Genomic DNA, 23,259 nt, shown 5'->3' on the forward strand with positions numbered 1-23,259 from the left:
CGCTCGTGACCGTCTTCATATTCCAGTCAATTGCTGTTGCTACTCATTTCGCCCAGCGTCAACGTATATGACGTTTGTCTTTGCTTTTAATTGTTTCTTAAGCCACTTGATTCTTTCTTCTCTTCTTCTTGTGTCTTCTTCTCTAGTCATATTTTTCGGTAAAGGCGCTACCGAAATGATGCGACGTATGGTATCTGGAACGCTTACCAGCTCCTCTAAGTTTTGGGGATATGGTGGGATACCTACCCTTGTCAGGATCTCTCTGCTTGACCGTGTCCCGCTTAGATGGCTTCTCTCGGATATGAGAACTGCCGCCTTTAGCTCGGCGTACGTATTGTGCACGCCGAGCTCGAGTAATTTTCCGGTTGGTGTGTTTACAGGTAGTCACAGCCGCCTTATAAGCACTTTTGATTATGTAGTCGACCTGCCCTTTTTCGCTTTAGCTTAGCGTGTGTAAAAGCAGGCCTATGTTATCCTGCTCATTTGAAAAACCGGGTATACATTCCTCCTATATCCAAGAAATTATATGTAGGTAAAACAAAAAAAGCCTATAAATTTAACGTTATTTAACATACATATTTTACAGTGTAGGTATATCCTTAGTTCAGTGAAGGCCCACTGAGAGCGCACAATTCCTGGCTGTTCATGTGTCTATTGATATTCTTTATATTGACAATTCACTCTGCATAGTTAATTCAATATTACTCGCACAATGCGAACTTCATCGAATCTCATGCTTTAAATAAATGCTTCGCTATGCATCATTAACTTTAATGAGGTTTACATTACCTCTAAATTGAAGCTCAGTTGCTTGAAACGGCTACCCCAGAGCCCACTACAATTCGTATATATAAGACTGGCAAGTAGGTTCCGTGCTTTAGACATACCGCGGTGTAGTCAAGGCCTGTCATGCCTCCGAATCAACTCAGAAACAAATGGCCTCTTTGTTTTCGGGAAGCGCTTCTCTACTCAGTTGTTCTAGTTTCTTGTTATTTAAAAGCACAAACTTAGTCCCCGTAACCTTGTCTTTCCGTCTCATCTGAATCACACGTACCTTTCTTCAAGTAAGACATGATTCCGGGGTCTGAACACTCTGCATGTCAGGGAAGGCAATAGTACACCCCGAAAATAACATTTCCAGAGCAGAAAGCGCATGTCCAATAACCGCAGGTGTGTTGTCAGGTCATCGCACAAAACCGGCGCACATTTTTCGTTGTCTTTTCGGGCTGTTTGCGCCACGAAATAGCTACCTGTGAGGTTTTGTAGATAACGCTTTATTCCATAGCAGTGGGAGGAGAGGGGGGCAGGAGGGGGGGGGCAGCCACCTTTGTTACAGAAACGTCAAGTCGACAACACTTGTATGATTGAGTGTGTACGTCGCTGCCATTTATCTTCACACGCGTCTTGAGATAGGACATACTTTGAAGGCAAATGGAGCAGAAGACGTTGGCAAAGAATGCTGGAGCCAGTTCAACGTACCCATAAAATGTTATGGCTGTTTGTCTTTAGCGCCTGCGTTAGCGCGAGTGGAGAATTGCAAGAGATATTCCTTTTTTCTTGCTGCGCAAACTTCAACTGGCATCTGCAATGCGTCAGCAGATCCGGGTGGCAGAACTACCAACCCTTGAGTTGCGTTTGCCTTACTTTAGAACCTGTCACTGCGGGTATTCATCAATAGAAATGCTATTGTTTATAGTTCAAATGCTTTGAGTTTATAGTTCAAATGTCGCACATTGTCGCAACAAGCCGCCATTCACGATGGGTGCCCTGGGTGTTTGGTTTCGTGCAAATACGAGGGGCCGCTGCCTCATCAGCGCATGCAGATGAGGCAGTGAAACCATAAAATCTTATGCCATCCGTACTATTAGAGGCAGGACAAAAGATTGTTAAGAGGCAGTTGGCTACCCCAGTTGACCTCTCGACGTTTCTCACGATCTTTTAAGTGGCATTTACACAAGTCAATTTGCTGTCCTGTTATCCCTTACATTACAGCGGTCGGCGTATGTTCACATTGCCTGTTTCAGCGCGGAAAAGAGGATACAATAGGATGCTTTTTTTATGCGAACCCACAACTTTATCTCTCTGAAATAGGCGATCTTAGTGTCCACACCTAACGAGATACAAGGAAAGGTGTTTGCACATGAAACAAGAGTGGGAGCCAAGTCGCTGACTCTGTCGCCCACCGCCAACAGTGGTATCATTGTTTTGTTTAGAGACGTAATAGCCCTGAACATTTTATTGAGCAAACGTTTTTAATGGCTATATGCTTATTAATGTTCACGATGCCACTTTTAATACCTTTCTCTTTCAATAAACCTACGTACTCCTCTCTCTCTCCAGGTCACCGCATCGAAACAAATGACGTCTCATAAAATTATTGTACTCCAAATGTCAAAACTTATCAAACAACGCCAAAAGCTACAGTTGTCGCATTACTCTTTTTTTGGCGAGTTGTTTTACTAAGAAATGTTAAATTGTGCTCGTCCAACACCACCGAAGACTTAGAACTGTGCAAGGTTCTCGGTACCGTTTCTTCAAGGCTTGACACCTGCTTCGCATCTTGGCGTGCATCGACGCCATTTCTCTATTCTTTTTCTCCCCTTCCCCCTCGCCTCGCGCAGGGTAGCAAACCGGGTACAACATAGTTAACTTGTTTCCTTTGCCTTTTTCTCTCTCGTCCTTTCTCGACGCCATTTTCGCAGCAGATGTAATAATAATAATTGCTGGGGTTTAACGTCCCAAAACCACGATATGATTATGGGGGACGCCGTAGTAGAGGGATCCGGAAATTTCGACCACCTGAGTTCTTTAACGTGCACCTAAACCTAAGTGCACGGATCTCAAGCATTTTCGCCTCCATAGAAAGCAGATATAATGGTACATCCAAATAGCTTTTTCTTGTCTATTGGTGCCATCAAATCTCAATACAAACGTCCATCAGTTTGCTGGGTCATATTGACATAAATGCTAGTATCTATGAGTAATAATCGCTCGTAAGCACGCGGCAACATCATCTTGGTATAAAACGCAGTTTTTGCGTGTCATTCGCCACAGAGATTACAGCGGGCGCAGTGACGAGGGAGATGGTTTTGCCTTCCTTCTGGAAGCACCCTGAACCTCTGAAGTGTTGTAACCACGTACAGGAAGACTTCCATCAGGGCCAAGGTTTCACCCGGGCACTGTCTCCTCCCTGCAAACGAAGCAATGACACGACGAGAATAGAAATGTAAACGTCTAGACCAGAAAACCTTTCTGACCTCATCTCCCAATTCTGAATGGTTCTGCGTGCGAAAAGGATTGTAAGTCTCAGTAATCAATTAATCGGTGCCGCGTTTTCACAACTGTTAAGGTGTGACGTGCGCTGAAATACAATGAGCTAATTAATCATATCCAGCTTTTATATTTTCGAATTTTTAGCGTTTGACTCAATCGCGATGTCATCTTTCTGCAGACGAATTATTCCACGACGCGCTGTTGACATAATCACTTAGGTAACCGCTGCTGCGCACTTCGTGAGGCTCGCCGACATAAAAAAGCGTCTCGGCAAAAACTCGCAGGCATCCACAGGTACCTTACGCAACTGACACCGTAAGCCGTATGTGACAGTTGCCAACAAATGCATACTTTTTTGCCTTGCATAACGTTAAGCTATCGCGTTCAGCTGGCTGCTTTTAATGTTTCGCAATGTTCAGTGGCGTGAGCATTTTCTCGCTGGAACATTACGGCATCGTTTAAAGGGACCGCAAAAGCTTCTGAAGACACAAAGAACAAACACGTTATTTTTCTCCTGTCGTAACCAGCCTTTTGGGCGCAATACGTGACGCTATCAGTATGTTCATGTGACGTCATGAGGAAATAAGCTCTTGATTTGTTCATATACGAGGAACATCGGTTGTGACTTGCCTCCTATACGGCTTTGCCATGCAGCAGCACGCCCGTTCTGCCCTGGATCTCGCATGACTATCGTGCTCTATCAACTTAATCCACTTCTTTTTTTTTTTTGTAACACGAATGTCTTTTATGCCGGGGTCCACCAAGTTATCAGTGACGTATTTTCGTCACGGAAATGAAGTCGAAAAAATGCACACGATCATATAGCAAAGCAAGAAATAAGTTCCGTTAACGGGAGTCGAACCCACGGCCTCTCGGCCCGCGACATCAGATGCCGGGCACGCTATCCACTGCGCCACGGTCTCTTTTTCTTTCTTTATTGGACTGCGCCACGGTGTCACACTCTGGAGCCTCTACAAACGCGCCTTTTATCTCACACTTTCCTCTCACAGTGCTCTTGGTCGGCGGGGTGGTGTCGTCCTCTGGGAGCGATAAATGAAGTAATGCATTATGACCGTGGCATACGCGGTTAGCTTCTGCAACGCGACGTTGGTATGCGTACGCCCCCATTCGGCGCGTTTCCAATGGGAGAAGTGCAATTTTTTCACCGCCTTAACACACCGCGAGGTGGCGAGCTTCGCCCAAGCATCGGCCTCGCTCATAGCGTCCATCCATACCAAAAATAGCTCTGCGACGCGCGCCTGCCTCGCCTGCATTTTTTTTAGGGGCGAAGCTCCTTAAAGCGGCACCCGTTCGTCCCTCGTAGTCGTAATGCGTAACCAGTCGTAACGCTAGTACCAGATCTTGACCTCCAAGGTGGTGCCGGTGGGAGATTTTTCCTGTGCGTTGTTGAACAATAAAAATTCGCAGCGTGCGCGTTAACTAAAAGCCGAATTCTTCTGTCTCTCATTCCCCATTAGCAGCCATTGGCATGTTCCAGTAGGAAACGTTAGTAGAAGTAGAAGTGTAAGTGTTAGCTAAAAGCCGACTTCTGTCTCTCATTCCCATTAGCAGCCATTGTTTACCTCCAAGGTAGTGCCAGGTGAGATTTCTCCTGTGCGTGATTAAACAATAAAAATTTTGTTCAAAACGCCGTGGACAGGTGAGTCTTACTGCAGATCAAGGAAAAAGTTATCGACAAACTGGACACGCACACCCAGAGAGCCATCCTCGCACTAGACGTGAAAGGGGCTTTTGACAACGTGTCGCACGAAGCCATACTGCAACACCTGAACGTCTATAACTGCGGAGAAAAGGTGTATAACTACATAAGAGCTTTTCTGAAAGAGAGGACAGCCACAGTGGGAATAGGCGACTTGCGCTCCGAGAAGTTTGAAATACCGCCGAGGTGTACGCCACAGGGCTCCGTTATCTCTCCAACGTTATTCAATCTGGCGATGAGCTCCTTACCAAAGGAACTGAAAGAAATAGAAGGGATTGGCCATGCAATATATGCTGACGACCTCACCATCTGGACTACGGGAGGATCCACAGGCCAACAGCAAGATGCTCTGCAAGAAGCGGCTGACAGAACAGAAAGATACCTGGAAGCATGTGGACTGACGTGCGCACCAGAAAAGTCTGAGCTCCTAGTGTTAAGAAAGCGCACAAGAGGCCGACAACCGCAGCAGACACGAGACCCGGAAGTGAAGGTAGGAGGCGTCATAATTCCTCAGGTTTCAACGCTTCGTATCCTGGGACTCCGAAAACCGTGCTACAGGATTCAGAAAACCGTGCTACAAGTTAGCCATCTGATCAAAAGAGTGACTAGCAAAAGTCACGGACTCAAAGAAGAAGATTGCACGAAAATTATACAAGCGCTGATCACAAGCATTATCACGTACGGGACCCCATACGTAGACATGAAGAACAGTCAACGGATTAAAATAAACACTCTAATCAGAAAAGCCCACAAGATTGCCATGGGCCTGTCGCCCTCCACATCCACGGAAAAGCTGCTTAAAATGGGAGTGCACAACACATGGGAAGAGCTCGTGGAAGCGCACAATGTCAACCATCTGGAGAGACTGAAGCTGACGAATACGGGTAGAGCCCTACTTCAAGATCTAGGTTATCAAGTCGAAGATGGCATGCACGTTCCTCAGCGTATCCCGCACGAGATCAGAAACAACCTATACATAAGCAATATACCAAGAAACATGCATCCTGAGTACGACAAGGGAAGAAGACACGCTAGGATACAACTGCTAAAGGAAACACTAAAACGCACCAACAGCAATGAAGAAGACGTGAGGTACACGGACGCAGCGGCTTACATTACAAATGACCGTTTTGCAATCAGCGTGGTCGACGAAAACGGTCAAGAACTGACAGCAACATCCATACGTGCCAAGGATGCAAGCACAGCGGAAGAGTTGGGCATAGCCCTAGCCATCGCTACACGCAAGAAGACGCGGGCTACCGTGATCACGGATTCGCAAGAAGCGTGCAGAAGGTACATGAACGGAAGGATCGGAAACGCAGCACTCCATGTATTAAAGAGCACGAAGGTGGAAGAAACCACCATCCTCTGGACACCGGGACACGAGTCTCTCGCGGGGAACCAGGCGGCGCACGCTGCGGCTCGAGATCATGCGCGCCGAGCCATCTCCGACACGCAGAGAACACGTACCGATAGCTGTCACAACGAGGATGAACGCATACCGAAGAAGTATTCAGATATTTTGGCGCATTACAGGAAGCAGAGGAAGCGGTACCCGCCGGCACACAAGAGTCTGAGTAGAGAGCAAGCGGTGACCTGGAGAAGACTCCAGGCCGGAACTTACCCGCACGGAACATTGATGCACGCAATGTATCCAGGGACTTACAGGCGGGACTGCAAGTTTTGCCCACCGGACACGCGCAACACCCTGCGCCACATGGTGCTGGACTGCTCGAACAATCCGGACGTACCACCGTCATCACCCCCAAGCGGAAACGCAGAGGAAGGCGCAGACATAGAGAAAGAACTAGAAGACCAGTGGGAGGCTCTGCTGGTGACGCAAGACCCTGACAACCAGCTACGATTGGTGAACAGGGCTCGGGCGGCGGCAGCGAGCCATGGCTACCTGGACTGAGGAGGCCACCCACCTTAGGGCTCAAGTACCAAGAGCCTGGTCAAAAAATAAAGTTCATTTCTCTCTCAAAACGCCGTTGATTGATGAAATAAACCAACGAAAGACGCCAGGTGTTTTCTAAAAGCAAAACGAAAGAACGCCAGATGTTTCTAAAGCAAAACGAAGAGACGCCAGCTGCTTAACGAAAGACGCCAGATGTTTTCTAAAGCAATGGTTTTCTAAACAATGAAAATTCACAGCGTACATGTAAAATTAAAGTGAGCTGCAAGTCGTCATAACTCTCGTCGAACCTTTAGTATAAACGCGCCCGATCACACGTCGGTGATGATGTACTGGGCAGAATTCACGGAAGATTCACGGTTTACCGATGAACATCCGCAGCTTCGCCCACTCGTCATCATTCACTCCGTGGATATGCTGTGATTTTTTCTTTCTCCATACTCGCCTGGCTGTAGCACCGCGTTCTCTGCTTACGGTCGCCCCAAGAAAAATCGCGGCCGGGCTACAGGGGAGACACGCCGCGCGTTCCGTTGCCCTCTAGTCATGCCGTGGTGTTCAGTAATTCTTTAAAGGGACCCTGAAACGGTTTTTTAAGAAGTTTTGTCAGCGTTTAGGCTACAGCATCATCAAATCATTCGCACCACAAGTTAAGCGACGCACCATGTACCAAGGCCGCTACGGACAATTATATCCATACCCTTCTTCTCACCACTGCCTTGCCTCCTCAAATCATGATACACGCTGGTATCTCTGGCCACTGCAGCGCTCTCATGAGCGCACTCGACGGTTTGAGCTTCGCCCAGTCATGGCCTCCGATACTGCGCGCCGACAGGTTGCGCGCAATCTCGGAGGCCCAGTGCGCCCAGCAGCACGCCGTCTGGCAACAGAGACGAAACTCGCGGAGTGGTTGATATCTGCTCCGACAGGTGCCGCCGCACTACTAGCCAATCTTATTTTATTCTCCTGTACGGCGACAACCTGCAGAAGCATGCGATGCGGACAAACAAAAAGAATTCAAGAACGATCATCGATGAGTGTAAACTCGGGCAGTGTGGTTGTGTTTTCAGGGGTGATGTTACAGTTGCAGACACGTGGATCGTGGAGTTGACCGGATAGCGAGAGCGCGACGCTCATTGCAGCGACGAGCCGAAGCAATTCCGCTCACCAAATGCCTCACAAACATTAGACAATGTCGCAGCTTTACGAGTCACCAATTGCTAGACATGTGGTACACAACACAGCCAGGGCAATTCATTGTGTCTAAAAAAAAAGAAACCTCGAGCTAAACACTCGCTCAGCTCACGTCAACACGGAGCACGTTGCAACACAGGCAGGCGACGCTCGCTGCGCACAGGAGGTTCAATGACGTGGGCTGGACATATCCAATCAGATCGGTCACTGGGTGCTACGTGTATTGGAACAATCCTACGTGTAAAAGGCGCGAGAAGTTGAAAACTCGTTCGGCTGAGCCGCTGCGATCTGTAGCGATTCACATGTTTACAGTCTTGTAATAAATTACACAGTTGACGCAGAGAGCTTAAATCGGTCTTCAAATGATTCTTAGCACTTGCATTGCGGGCTCAATGCGTTTATACAAACTCGTTAAAACCGTTTCAGGGTCCATTTAACATGCCGCTGGATGGCGAGCTTGGCCCAAGTTCTGCGTCCAATCAGCGACCCTCTTCTGCCTGGTGCACCGCTTTTTCTGATTACGCTCTCAACGTTAACTACTACAGTTACACAAGGGTTTCTTTAATCACTGATCATGGACGTTAGTCGTCGGGATCGAGATGTACCACCAAGCATCAACGTGGGTGCATCCACATTAAACGGTGCTATATCTGTCAAACACCAATAGACATTGTGCAAACTCTCTCATGTCAATGTACAGTAAGCATTCACTTACTTCTGTAAGGACACGTTTTACTTTCGTGTTAAACCGATTCCTACGGCGGAGGGATCAACCATGTTTTTTTTTTTCGTTTTTTTTTTTTGGGGGGGGGGGGGGTCGGCTGTGCAAGCCGAGATAACAGCGTGTAGCCGAAAAGCGAGAAATTCTGATAGGCTCAATGCTTAGTGCTGACATGGTACGCGTGTTTCTTGAAGTACAAAGGGGTGAACAGGAAATAACGCTTGTTGGAAGGGTAGTGAGAATCTAACCGCTTCCAGCTCTTTGAACTCGGAGTGGTTTAGGGGCCCTATAAGAAACGCAGCTAATATAAGTATAAGAATTATTTTATGGGATATCATTCATGCTATGGCCTCACCAGTTCCAAAAGGAAGAAACGCCGCTGGCTTCTCATCCACCTCAGTGCCGTCATCATTGAGAAATCGCGTGGGATCATACTTGGATGGCTCGGGCCAGTAGGCAGGATTGTTGTGAAGACCCCACAAGTTTGCAACCACCATTGTGCCGGCAGGGACTTGATATCCGCAGATTTCCGTGTCACGGCCTGCGCTGTGTAATTCGAGTTGCAGTTGTCAATATGTTGTGCAGAATGCGTGTCGCTTATATAAGCGAAAAAGAAGTCGACGTGCCAACTATGCAACAATTTAATTGTTGATCTCGGAAAAGATAACGAACTCGGTCACCTACTTTTGCGCTGAACCATAGTTCCCCTTAGCTTAAATGAGCACAGAAAATTTCGTAACCCAATGTTAAATCGTCGGTTGAGGATTTTACGACAGGCTAAATGCGCTAACGAAAACTCTTCGGCATGGCTTGAATACAACTTGCTTAGTTCTATCTAACATGGTTGTCAGAAACCTTATCTCCATGCTAGATTAGCAGCAAGCTGGCCTGCATCTGATCGACATTTCCCTGAATTTTCGATTATTTCGTGCACCCCACAACATGGGTTAAATTCACATTATTCGCGATACTTTGAATGCAGGAAGCTCCACAATGCCCGATGTGCTAAACGTACTGACAATGCCAAAGGAAAGTATAAACTGTCAGCAATGTTTAAAATATGGCTCACGATAAAAACTTCGTCCCGGAAAGGCTATAGGCGTTTGCGATTTCATTCTCATTACAAACTCCAAAGACTGCATTATTCTTCGTGTGCACGACAAACGTTGTTGTAGACACTGCTGGACGGTGTCTACAACACGGACTCAAAGGTTGTGTAGGTCAGCCATAATGAGCACTGTTCCGGTTTTCGTTTGACATCGCTAAACAGTGTTTAAAGTGCAATCAGGATTTATATATCCACAGTGGTCGGTTCTTCAACATCGCTAGAACGTGATTAGATGTTGAAAGAAGTGTAACATATTGCTCCTATATGCGGCTGCTTGGGAAAGGTGTCACTCAGCAGACCACTTAGAAACGCTCGCTTTTTCATACTTTTCCTTGCATCTGTCTGCGCACATGCACGAGTTAAGCGAGTATATAATTTCTTCATTATTTTGTTACGCTCCTACAGCGGAACGTATCCAACTAATCGCTTTTATGGCTCACCACCCTACTTAATTATTTCTCTCCCCCCTGAGTGTTGCAACTGTCCCATTACTACATTTCTGCAAGGACGCAGATCGGTATCCCCGAGCGCTGACACTTTAGCTGACACAGCTATGCACGTACACTGGCGCCACAATTTAACATTGTTTCCATCGATGCACTTACGCCCTCTGCAGGCCGAGAGGAGCCGTGGTCCTCCAGCGGAGCGCCTCCAGGATGCACGCCATTGCGAAAGGCGTGCGGCGCCTGTCTTCCCAGGCGGGCGCCCCCTTGCGTCCAATTGCTGCGTCAATTTCTCGCTGTATGCGTGCTTGCTGACCGTCCGGGTCGCTGGCCGCTATGTACAGGTTCCACAGGACTGCGCTTCGCACGGTGTTGGTAGCTGCGCTGTAGAAGTTGACTGTGCTGCCCACGAGCGTTGCAACTGCGGGGAAACTCTTGTTCTCAAACGCTATAGTTTGCTAGAGACCATCATCATCAGCCTGACTGCGCCCACCACAGGGCAATAGCCTTTCCCAATGTTTCGCCAGTCAGCCCGATTCCGTGCTTGCTGAGGCCACGTTATAGTGGCTATAGACCATGGATGTATCTAAATCTTCTCTTCATTAGCAGCGGCTTGCTTTCTGATGATGAAAAGCCGTTGAACAAGGGAAGTCGTTGCTGCCAAAGTTTCTGCTAGAAGAGTTGTTTTCATCCGAGTGGCATCTGCTTTATTTAGCAGCTTTGCCGCTTTCACGAAGAAACGTTCCCTTGTCGAAGCGTTACCCTCCGCGGTGGCGTAGCGGTTATGCTGCTTGTCTGCTGACCCGAAGGTCGCGGGATTGAATCCCGGCCGCGGCGGCCGCATATCGTTTGAGGCGAAATTCTAGAGGCCCGTGTGCTTACAATTACATGGATGTTAAAAAACCCCAAGTGGTAGAAATTTCCGTAGCCCTCCTCACGGCATTTCTCATAATCACATTGTGGTTTTGGGAGCTTCAACCCCATCAATTAGTCAAAACGCTGACTCCAGCTGCATTTCTAGTTCAGCTACCTTTCATCGATGCAAGCCTCTATCCTTCCACAAACGTGTCTTGGCTTGGAACGCTTTGCTGTAGTCATTTTCAACAAGGGCCCTTCGTTCGCATCGAACCTATCTCGACCATCAACATGAAGACAATTTTTTTTTTCAGCATAATGAAATAGAAGTCATGTGATTAGAGGTCGACCTTTCTCGTCTTACATTAAGTGTAATAAAACAATTTGTGCACGTTTGTGTACTGTATACTTAGAAGAAAACTGGACGAGATATTTCTTCTGAAACCCGGAGATGTCGAAATACTTCAGGTGAATAGGCAAGAAAATATGTAATCGACCGATCACTTGCCCTACAGCAACAAAAACACAAAAAACCCCGCAGATAATGTAGTGTACGCCCTGTTCGAAACTTTTTTTTTCTTATCAAATGATGTCACTCAACAAGGCACAAGTTTTTTTTTTTATTTCCTAACCGTGCTTACCGCGATATTTTAATTCACTTTAAGTCCTTGCCCACTCGGTGAAGTCAAAGTTCCTAGATTTTTTTCTCTTCCTTGCAAAGTACCAACAACAATCGAAGCACCACCAACGACTCTCATTGCCTAAGGCTCGTTTTCGGTAGCCACGTTCTTCCTAACGCTGTTCCCTCACCTGGTGCAACGCGTCCCCCGCTCACTAATCACGAGCGATTAGCGGGAGGAGAAAGGCGCGTCGCGTTCGCATATTGTTCGCTGAAAGGTGCGTGGTTAATGTACTTAGACGTACGTGGCTTTGTAAATCTTCCAAGTTAGGAAGAACATGGCGGCAGACGCCGGCTACGGGTAAGAGAGGCCGGGAGAGGAGGCAGTTGTCGGTACTTAGGCAAAAAGGGAATAATCTAGGGACTTTAGGTGAAGTGGCACTGTTTTCTGCACTGTTTCTGCAACAATGGCACTGTTTTCTGCAAAATTGGCGAAAGCATGCCCCCCCCCCCCCTGTTTTTTTGGTCGCCATTATTGCACAACACCGGTCCTCCATTTGCACCGCCCACCCTAGCGATCTATATCTAAGCGACCACTCCCCCATCTTTCTTTTTCTTTCTTTGCGCACAAGCTCATTCTTCTCCTCCTCCACCTCCGTGGTTGGGGGAGGGGAGCAAGGCGTCAATAAAAACTCCGCTAAGGAATGCATGACTGTAGGTAGTAAGCGCAACTAATCGACGGGACACAACTATAATGGACAGGACACAAAGAAGATGCACACACAACAAAGCGCTATGTTGTGTGTGCATCGTTCTTGTGTCCCGTCAGTTAGTCGCGCTATACAATATACAGTCATGCTTTACCAACACGCCCAAGTCTTCAACCATAGTAAGGAATGCAGTTGCTTCCCCGACGAAAACAAGCCGCCTCGCCGAAACCTTGGCTCCAGCGAAATTCCGTGTTCGACAATTTCTCGCCATCTCAGTCAACGTCACCTATGGAAATCACAATCTGAACTTACGAGTAAATTTAGAACCTTTTCCTTTATCTTCATCAATCTTCCTCAAGTATCCGTCTATGAAATCCTTGTCCATGTGTTCCTCCATACAACTTTCGCGTTCATGCACTTCCTTTCTGTAACAGACGACACACAGATTACTCGAATTTTCTGTTCAGATGGATATTGGTAGCAACCATAAACAAAGCGAATCTTTCTGTCTCTTGCACTAATTGCAAGCTGCACACGTTTAGAAGGTACAAGGCACAAACAGAACACTGTACTGACTTCCGCACCTTGTTGACGGCACGGTATTACTGTTGAGTACCAGAACAGCGCACTGCGGCATTATTATATGCATCATACCAGCGTAGCGTGCCTTCCTAACAAAACAACATACAACGAGAAGCTGCCGTCACACTGAGCACTTTGTGTCACTTTCTTTCTTCCGCCTCAACCTGACACAGACTGAGACCGACATGAGGTGCAAGAATAAAAATAAAAAAAATTACAGCGTATCCACGGGTGAATGATGAAGAGCTTGGGCGAAGCTCCTGAAGCAATCATGGTTACACCGTGAAATGTTCAATGGTTTCGCCGAGCAGTAATCAAAGCGATACGCCGCTTTGATTACTGCACGCCATCTAGCGTGCAGGGTGCCGCTGCTTTTTTTTTCTTTTTTTTTTGCGCACATATTGCACACATCTCTATGGGACAGCGCTGTCTAGTATATAGTCATCCAACTGCAGTTTGCACGCATCTCTATGGGACAGCGCCATCTCTTGAAGGATACGGGAGACGCGATGGCGGGGGAACGCCGGATGGAGCGACGACCAACCAGGTGATGCTATAAGGAGCTTCGCCCCTAAAAAAGATGGCTGATTCCTCTGTCATAGGAATCGGTATAACACGAAAGTGAAACGTGTCGTCACAGAAGTAATTGATTGTTTATAGTACATCGGTGTATGAGAGCTTGTACAATGTCTACTGTTGTTTGGCAGATATAGCACCGCCTGATGTGGACGCACCCACGTTGACGCCTAGTGGCACATTTCCGTACCGACGACTAACCCTCATGATCATGATTTATTCCTTGCGGTAGCTGAAGTTGTCAAGATATACCTGGATACCGCATATGGTGAATCCCGCGCAAATATGGCATCATGAAGCACATAATAAACACTGATACTCGATACGAACTCCTTCAAAGCGTAGTGAAACGCGAATATAAACGTTACGCGCGTAGTGTCTCCCCTCTAGCCTGGCCGTTAATTCTCCCAGGTGAGTGGGGAACGCAGTGCGAAAGACAGGTGAGCGTCGGAGCGCAGTTTTCCGACATGGATGGATGCTGTGAGCGAGGCTTGGGCTAAAGCCACCACCTCACGGTTTGTTAAAGCGTGGACGAAATTACACTTCTATTGGAAACGCGCTGAATGGGACGGTCGTAGCAACGGCGCGTCTTTCTTTTTTTTTTTTTCGAGACTGGTGGCACGCATATCACCGCCCCATTACAGTGAAATCTCTGTGATACGAATCTCACGGGACCACCAAAAATATTCGTATCATCCGAAATCCGTATCACCAGAAAGCATGGAAAATAGGCATGCGACAAAAGAAAGCCGGAGTACGTCTTCATTTATTGTTTTTCAGGGCCGCAGCAACGTCAGGAAGAACCCCGAATGTTGTCAGTTAAGTTTTTAGATGTCAACAATCATACCAGCACTCGTAAGTATGCGGCCCGTACGCGCGTATTTAATTAATGAAGCAGGTTAGGCTAGGTCTAACTGTCCCCACGCGGGAGCGGCCCGCGGTGTCACCCTAAGGGCTGGCACTTCTCCGGATCTTTAAATAAAGTTCTCCGTACCGTACCAGGTGCGTTGTGACCCGCGAAAGCAGTAGCCCCTTCTAAATTTTTTAGTATGCTTTTTTGCATGACACCGAAGTACTGCAGCAAATCTAACACAAGAAGCGCTTTGACGCGATGGATCAAGGCCACAAAATTACAGAACCACGGTCCTGTGTTATGATTTTGTTATCGCGGAGGTGTTGGGGATGATTTTTGGGAGATTTACGACCGTGCCCGCACAAGTGCGACCTCAACGGTCGCGCATGTTGACCTTGTGAGGCCTGACTCGTTCGCCAAGACCTCCTCGCCTTCTTCCGGTCCTCGTCCACCTTTAGAAAAGTGTTTTTCTTACCCCGCAATTCTCACAATTTGGCGGTGCGGCGCGCATGCCCACGCTTGTGTTCCCGCACTCGCACGTGCTTGGCGCGTCTTCCGCGACAGCGCGGACAGCACCTCTCCGTACCTAGGTGGTAGCGTACGTTCGTATCAAACGTCGCTGGGTGAAAATCGGTTCGCAACAACCGTACTCCATTACGTTACACGCCAATGGGTCTTGGCCGGGACGAAGGAAAAATTCGTATGACCCGGAACTCGTATGAGCTGTGATCGCATCACCGAGGTTCCACAGTATAAAGGGGACGCTCATAGCATCCATCCATCCATCCATCCAAGAGCACTGTGAGAGGAAAGTGTGAAAGAGAAAAGGCGCGTTCATGTAGCCTCCGCTATGTGTTTGGCGGAGGCTAAGTGAGCTAATCGCCCGCCAGCCATCGGCGCGGACCAAGAGGTTATGGTTTCGACTCCTCTCAGTGTAACTTTTTTCTTATAGTTTTTTTCTTTGCCATTTGATGGAGTTCATTTTGCTGACGTATTTCCGTGACGGAAATACGTCATGAAAGTCTTGGTTGACCTCGGCATAAAACACTTTCGTGTTAAAAAATGACAAACTTCACGAACAGTTATTTTTTGTGAATTGGTTTTGGGCCCTATCGATCGTGCAGTAGTATATATGCCTCTACAACAGAATGTTGTGCGCCATATTTCATCAACGTTGCAGTCAGCAGGACCCAGCAATATCCAAGCGGCTACGCTGCAGAAAAGCAGTGCTGTGAAATGACAGGTGGTGATTTCAGGTCGAAGATTGGGGGATAAAGATTTATGGGGATACAATAGGTACGAGGCGTTTCGAGGTCTGTGGAAAGGTGTAATGGTTTCGGGAATTACATTTAAGAGCCAGGTGGTGTGCATGAAGTCAGTGGTGCAATCAATACCTGATGTGAATCAAAGAACTGTGAAACGCCTCGTGTTTGGCGCTCACGGGAAGACGACTAATGAGGCTGTAAAGGGCGATATGAGATGGACAAGTTTTGAGGTGAGGGAAGTTCATACCAGTATAAGGTTCGAAGAGAGGCTAAGGAATATGACAGTAGATGGGCAGATAAGGCGTTCCGGTATTTATGTAGGAAGAGCGTTGATCCATAGTGGAGAAAAAGAACTAGGATACTCACCAGCAAGCATACGGCTGGCAGTGTAAGCGATATGACAATCAAGTGCGTTAAGCGAAAAGTCAGAGCGGCGGAGAGCATTTATTGAATAGCAGCGATGCAAACAAAAAAAAAACGTGTCTGAGTGTAACTACCGAAAGGGCAAAAACGAAATAAGGAGGGAGGCATGTTATGATAATTTAAGGGGAAGCGCTTTACTGTTTGAAGCGAGGTTGGGTTGCCTTAGAACGAGTAGTTATAAAGCGACATTATATAAAGAAGAAAAATGTACGTGCAGTGGCGAAACTAAGGAAACGACGGAGCATGCTCTGACTGAATGTGGAGATATTCACCCTGGTATATGTTTTGGTATTAGCGACAACAATGGAAAGCGGGACACGTCCCCGATAGAAATAAGATACCTTTAGATTATTAGTCGGAGAAAATTAGTGAGAACTGACAAAAATAAATAGCGGAAAAAATAAGGTCATGCTGCCGTAAGCGGCAGAGAGCAGGGCTGTTCATTTGTTTTTGGTTTTTCTATAGTAAGATCGATTTAAGCGAAGTAGACAACGCATTAGGCCATCTTTAAAAAAAAGCATTTTCTTTTTGTTTTTGTCGAGCCTGGTGGCGCACATGTCCATCGCCCCTTTATAAAGGGGACGCTCGTAAGCATCCATCCATCCATCCATCTGTTGTTACCGAGAAAAAGACGTCGCAAGAAAGTGTGAGCAAAGGAGGCGCGATACGCATGGTATTGAATAACCTTCTCGGGCTGACTTTGACAAGAAATGTCATTTGATTCAGATGTTGTTCTTCAGACTGTTTTTTTTTTCTTCTGTGGACAGTCTTGTCAATCGACCAGAAATGCTGGAACCTCATAAATGTGCTCACCTGATGAATCTGCTCAGCTCTTGCAGGACGGACTTCATGGCGTACAACTGCGTGGTTGGCAGGCGCGTTGCCACGTAGCGAAGTGCTGGCAGAAAATCCGTGAGGGAAAAGAAGTGGGCTTCGCGTAGCAACGTGCTCAGCATTCTCTCAACGTAGCGACCCTTCGGATCGCCCATGTCGTAGCGTTCGCCGAAAACCAGAGCTGTGATGTTGTTGGCCACGCTGGATGCTAGAGTATGGGCGATCAGCATTGGCTCTTTCTTGCCTGATTCGAGCACAGCCATGAAACACTGCACCTCTTCCTAACATAGGGTGAAATACAAGATAAATATTAATGACCTGAATCATCATTTGTTCTTCAACGTTTCAATGAATGTGATAAAGAATTAAGATAGCAAACAGCTTTGGGAGAAATATCGCGTTATCTTCTAAGAAGATGTTTCTGCAGCAAGATACAGAAACACACTAAAACGTAGTTCTCGAAAATAGAGGCAATATATTGGGGCACGCACTATTGCTCGTCTCGCATTAGCTAACATCTGTCGTTTTTGTCATCACATTTGTAGCGCTGCGAATAAAAGAAAGACATATTTATATGCAGTGAATAAAAATGTAGCCGCATGACACCTCCCGTGCATCGCAGGAATGTATTTCTTGATAACGTAATCAGGGGCGTAGCCAGAAATATTTTTTTCGGTGGGGGAAGGGGGTGAAAAGGGAGAGAGGGAAAGAGTTCAACTACCATTTAGGTACGTTTGTGCGTGCGGTTGTATGTGTGCGTGTATATGCACATACGCAACCGCACATGCAAAACTGAAACATTTCGGGGAGTTTCAACCCTCCCCCTTGGCTACGCCGATGAATCTAATCAACCATAGACGAGCGCAGGGCATCCATTAGAGGGGGTCAGGTATCATCGCAGCAGTCTTTATTTATATCGCACATATGGTATAAACTTTTGCATCTGAAGCTACTACTACGTATAATGCTAAAACAGCGAGTCTTACTTGGATGTGCTTCTCCATAGATTTCCTTGCAAAACCCAGGTCTCTCAACACGTGGAAGCAGTACCTCCGATTCACTTGCCATTTTTCTCCGTTGATTGAAGCGATACCTGTTTTCAAGAAAGAAAAAACGTATCTTAACTGTCCTAAGTAAAGTAAATAAATAAAGGCAAAAATAAATATCAGTCGAAGCGGCCGAACCTTCAATTCCAAGGTGTCGAAATATGAAATCACTGGGTCGATATAACACGTCTGGGTTTGAAAGTCCCTCCTTGATGGATGTGAGATCGTTCAGTACCAGCACGTCCTTGCAGCCAAGCCGAAGCCTGAAATTTTTCAAGTGCCTTGAAGAATATCCTGTACATAATGTCATCACTACCGAATTGTCCGAGTTTCGGCTACACATGGCCGGAGACGGCCATATCTTACTGTAAACGGCCTTTGTTGCCTTTTTCTGTGAGCACTTTCAAAATGTTCAAGCAAGAAAATATTGATCCGTAAAGGCCCGATAAAATTTTAATCTGATGTCCTTATGAGTTGTTACCACAATATTAACCACGAACAGTCTACCTCTCAGCTACTAACACGGGCATTGGATTCCCATATAACAATGTGCAAGCTCAATGTGCCCATATTACTTCCATGATCTATGTTCTGTCATAACCCACCGATGGTAAATGTGAAACCTCAATGTGTGTAATGATTTGGCGTTTGTCACTTATTTTGGGATGCCTATGTGTCATAATACATGAAATGTGATGCTATTTTTGTTACAACATTGTCCATGGGTCTCAATCCAAATCCCGCCTGTTGCAACTTCACTACCGTCACCCCAACATACACACAATCTCGTTTTGGACGTAATATACAGCATTGATAACATTGGATAAGGAGCATCCCTTCACTTGCTGTTTATCTCATAGAGGCGTATGCTGAAGAAATGCTGGCTCCCAAATTTTGTTTCTTATTTATTTGCGCCTTCGATATTCCAAGATATTCCAAACAAGGATAGCAACTAAGATAAAATTTTGAGTGCTGCATATCTATACTCGTCAGCCATGCAACAATATTAGGCGCTCGTATCGCAATAGCAACGTTCCGATTTAGGCCTTTTAGATGTTGCTGCCGCATGCCAATAAGAAACATTTGCTCCACTTTTCTCTTTTATCAACTACAATATAAAAGTCATATAGATCGTGCTTACTTTATTATGGGTCCATACTGCTTACTTAGTTCCATGAAGGTGACATGGTAGGGGGTTCGTAGGAAAGGAAGGTAGCCAAGTATTGGCACTCCTCCTGGGCCGGGCACCGTAAGCTTGTTTTTCTGACGAACGCTCTTCGCACGGAAACTCTTGATCGTGAGAACTGCAGCGATGATGATAGCCAACGAAGTAGTAAACACCTTCCAGACAGATCCCCATTCAAACATCTGAAAGAGATACGTTCTTTTTTTTTACGATGTGACCAGGCTGCTGCGGTGTAAATTCAAATCGTAAAGCTATAGCGCGCAGTGCCTTCCTTAGGGTAAATGTCGATAAAGCCTATGTTATGCTTTATGTCCACGCATAACTGATCATCTGCGTTATTATCGTTGTTATTGTCGCCGTTGTCGTCATAGTCACTGCCAGCTTCAGTCGCACACACTGTTAGGGAATGTCAGTCACACTGCCTCGGACATGAAATACCACTGTAAACTAAACAAGGCAAAAGTAAAACAAGACAAGACAGTCCTATTGTGGCAACATTGGCTCAACCGACATTCGCTGTTGTACAATCTCTCCTTACCATAACGTAGCATTAGTATAACGCTAGTGACCAATGTGATGACTTTGCTCTCGACCTATTTGTGAAGATGAATACCCGCAATAGTCAGAGAGGCCGCGGCATGTATTTGAGATCAAAATACGAAATGCGAGTAAAACTGCACTTAACGTATCACACCGATCGACATCCCTAAAGATGAGTGAGGCAGTGGAATTCCAGATAGCATAGTTTCCATTACTCACATATGAGATCATGTGCTGGAGGCTCGCAACGTTCATCGCCACATATGCTTGAACAGGACGAATACTCTCACACGTACAGCTATGAAGCCAGGTTCACGACAGGAAACTATAGATCAGCGTACATTTATCAATAAGTTGTTTTTCACCGTTGTCGTCATATCCTGCTCACAGACAAAAGTGGCAGGTCGATGTAGCTTGCCTTGACCGGGCCGCTATCTTACGGATGTCCTTCCGTTGTAAGAGAGGAGACTAAACACCATAAACCCTCGATAACGACCTTGTAGGCGTGAATGCGCTGCCTCTTGGAACGCACTTGCGGGTCTTCGGTCACAACCGGCCCTTGTCCCAACGCACTCTTACACCGTTATCGTGTCGCTTTGAAGTTGTGTTTGGCGAATTCTTGTTTAAGAGATGTTTCAGAAGTGTGACTTAGCCTGGAGTCCGTGTTGATTCGCTGCGTAATGTTTAAACCGTGTTTGTTATCACGGCAAGACACGCTGCTTAAAATGTAACAAAGGACCAGTCAGGGAGAACAACTAACCTCCTTCGCATAATTTCTAGTGCTTTGTTATAGTCATACTTGTAAACGGTACAGAAAACTCAACGTAATCGATTACGTGTGCAATCACTAAAATGTTGTCTTCTTTATTTGGCGTATTTTCCCCTCAACCCTCAGTAATGTTTGAGAATCAAATAGTAAGTAGAAACAGCTGTACACAGGGTACCGTTAGGTGCTATGCTGCACTTAGGAATTTACCTTTTCTGACAATTGCCACCAGTTATCCGCAGTTGTTTTGTGTCGGTGCATGCACGCGTGCGTGTGTGTATGTGAGGAGATGGAGAGGTTTATATTGGTTTTCTGCGTCAAGTTTTTTCGGGGCAGAGAACCGATATGAACGTTCTTTTTTTTTTTTTGAAAATATTCGGACGACTTTCGTGACTGTTTACTTTTTTGAGCTCCGCAGCAGTCGCCCGGGGACGTGCAACTGCCATTTCTCAGTTATTCCGCATGTTTGCCAAATGCCTCTCGGTTCGTGAAAGCCATATTGTGGGCAGTTTTCCATCTTCGCTAGCACTTCGGCAAGCGTACTGCGCCTGTCTGGTAAAGAAGACGAGAGGCGTTACGAGATATCGATAGAGTAAGCGTGGAAAGTGGCATCGGGCTTTGAATATTGTGTTTATTCAAGCTGGATGGCAACGCGGCTTGAGAGTCGTTTGTTGATTTTGCGTGGCAGTGACACAGTATTGTACCGAAAATCTGGCCAAACACTGGAATATGCGCGAGCGGCCATGCTTAGTGGCCGAAGTTGTGCGAGCATAAGCAATGATTAACTTGCTGGCAATGATAACTAATTGTTCGGTGTTACTGAACAGAGGAACCAGAGCGTTGAACGAGTACAATTCGTTACCTATAGTGTCGCCAAGAATCTTATCGATATGCAGTAATTACAGAGATCATCAACCCTGACTACATGTACGTAACAGCGTCCATCTTCCAACCGAAACTATTGCGACAGAGGCACAGAAAGAAACGATTTATACTGAGTGTGCATTTATTGTGACGCCGTGGGGGTGGAATAGCGGAGTGATTAAACTTCACTGTGCAGTAGCCAGTACGCAAACCATGAGCAAACGTACGCAAAATTCCAGTCCAATGGCATTATACAGTCGCTAACTGGCAAGGATTGAAGTTAACAAACTTCCGTGAACCATCTTTCAAATTTCCGATATCGGCATAAGAAATGCTCATGCAGCACCACGGCGAGGTACTTAGCGAAGCACCCGAATGTCACTGGAGAAGAGGTATCGAAAGGAGCGAATACTGAAAGGCCCTTCGACTATCACACCCGCTCTCCTTAGCTTCGGCTGTAAGCAATCGCATTAAATTTTCGTTAACACTCAATAAGTGCACCTAGTTTTAAACTTCAGGAGGGTTTCCACTTGGGCTTGTTGGTAACTCATCTGAAGGTAATCTGATGCGCACAAACACACGGGGGCGCAAGTAGACACACCGATAGACAGGTGAAGTGCAAACTAACAACTGTTTATTGGCGAGAAACGTGACCTGATTTATATGTACGTTGGAACACACTTTGTGCATTGCAACGCAAAAGTCAAAATATTCACATGCACGTGTGGTGCCAGTCAGATATGCAATTTCTTTGGCTGATATAGAAATAGAAGGTATGCTGATTCATTTGTCTTTGAGGCATGAGATCCTGTGAGCTTCAACAATAAGTCGAGTCCATAGGTCGGCAGAAAAAATAGAGCTCACTCAGACTCACTCAAGAAATGTATTTTGCTCTGAGGGCTCACACGGTCTCAGATTCACCAAAATTTTCGTCAACCGGACTCACTCGGACTCAGACACACTAAACTTTTTCTCCACCGTACTCACTCGGACTCAAACTCACCAACATATGACTCAGCCGGAGTCGCTCAGACTGACGGCTTGAGCTGAGTCTGAGTGAGCCTGAGTGAATCGACTCATGAATTCGTTAGTGTAAAATCAGTTTTCGATTATGGTGTCAAACCATTATCTCACATAATCGGTGCTCTACGATACGCCTTTTGATCTTGTAGCTTCAAGTGCGAGTTATCAGTGGTTTAAATCCAGTAAGGACAGTTTTTTATGACATACGCGACTCACACGAGACATTTTTTGTCGAGAACTTCCTGTGAAAGAGTTTGCGGGGGGAAATCATGGACACCCTTAATATCATGGCACACCCCCACCCCTAACTCACGCCTCTGATCAATAAATACTGAGGGGGTGTGTTAACGCTAGTGCGTTAAGATTTGTGTGAATAGACATGAGTATAAACGTAAGCCGATATCAGCCTGATACTAATGCTGAAGTTGAGAGGGTAGGACCATAGGTCGGCAATAAAATGTGGAACTCACTCAGACTCACTCAAGAAATATATTTTGCGCTCAGGGCTCACTCGGACTTAGACTGACAAATCTTTTCTCAACTGGACTCACTCGGACTCAGGCTCACTAAAATTTTTCTCAACCGGATTCACTCGTATTCAAACTCACCATGACATTAATCACCCGGACTCACTCAGACTCACGGCCCGATTTGAGTCTGGGTGAGTCTGAGTGAGTTTGCCGACCTATGGTCGCGTCATTTCATTTCTGTTTTTTGCAATGTCAGTAGATTCTTGAAATTCAGGT

The 23,259-nt window shown here is 46.3% G+C and overlaps 1 protein-coding gene across 1 annotated transcript; it reads right to left on the bottom strand.

The window, feature by feature from the left end:
- Positions 1–1,292: 1,292 nt before the first annotated feature.
- LOC125757123 (cytochrome P450 18a1-like) lies at positions 1,293–20,274 on the bottom strand. The gene is made up of 9 exons (XM_049412271.1): positions 20,080–20,274; positions 19,276–19,502; positions 18,273–18,397; positions 18,075–18,181; positions 17,068–17,369; positions 12,868–12,980; positions 10,534–10,792; positions 9,176–9,366; positions 1,293–3,190 (listed from the first exon to the last, which is right to left on the bottom strand). The coding sequence occupies exons 1-9, from the start codon at positions 20,113–20,115 to the stop codon at positions 3,042–3,044; spliced, it is 1,509 nt and encodes a 502-aa protein (XP_049268228.1). The 5' UTR covers positions 20,116–20,274; the 3' UTR covers positions 1,293–3,041.
- Between the last annotated feature and the right edge of the window lie 2,985 nt (positions 20,275–23,259).

Source organism: Rhipicephalus sanguineus, chromosome 2 (genome assembly GCF_013339695.2).
Source record: "Rhipicephalus sanguineus isolate Rsan-2018 chromosome 2, BIME_Rsan_1.4, whole genome shotgun sequence".
NCBI classification, from domain to species: Eukaryota; Metazoa; Arthropoda; class Arachnida; order Ixodida; family Ixodidae; genus Rhipicephalus; species Rhipicephalus sanguineus.

Coding starts and splice junctions, on each gene's coding strand:
- LOC125757123 (XM_049412271.1), bottom strand. CDS start 20,115: ATGAACGTTGCGAGCCTCCAGCACATGATCTCATAT. Junction 17,370..18,074: donor CTATGGAGAAGCACATCCAA/GTAAGACTCGCT, acceptor ACCCTATGTTAG/GAAGAGGTGCAGTGTTTCAT. Junction 10,793..12,867: donor AAAAGGTTCTAAATTTACTC/GTAAGTTCAGAT, acceptor GTTTCCCCGCAG/TTGCAACGCTCGTGGGCAGC.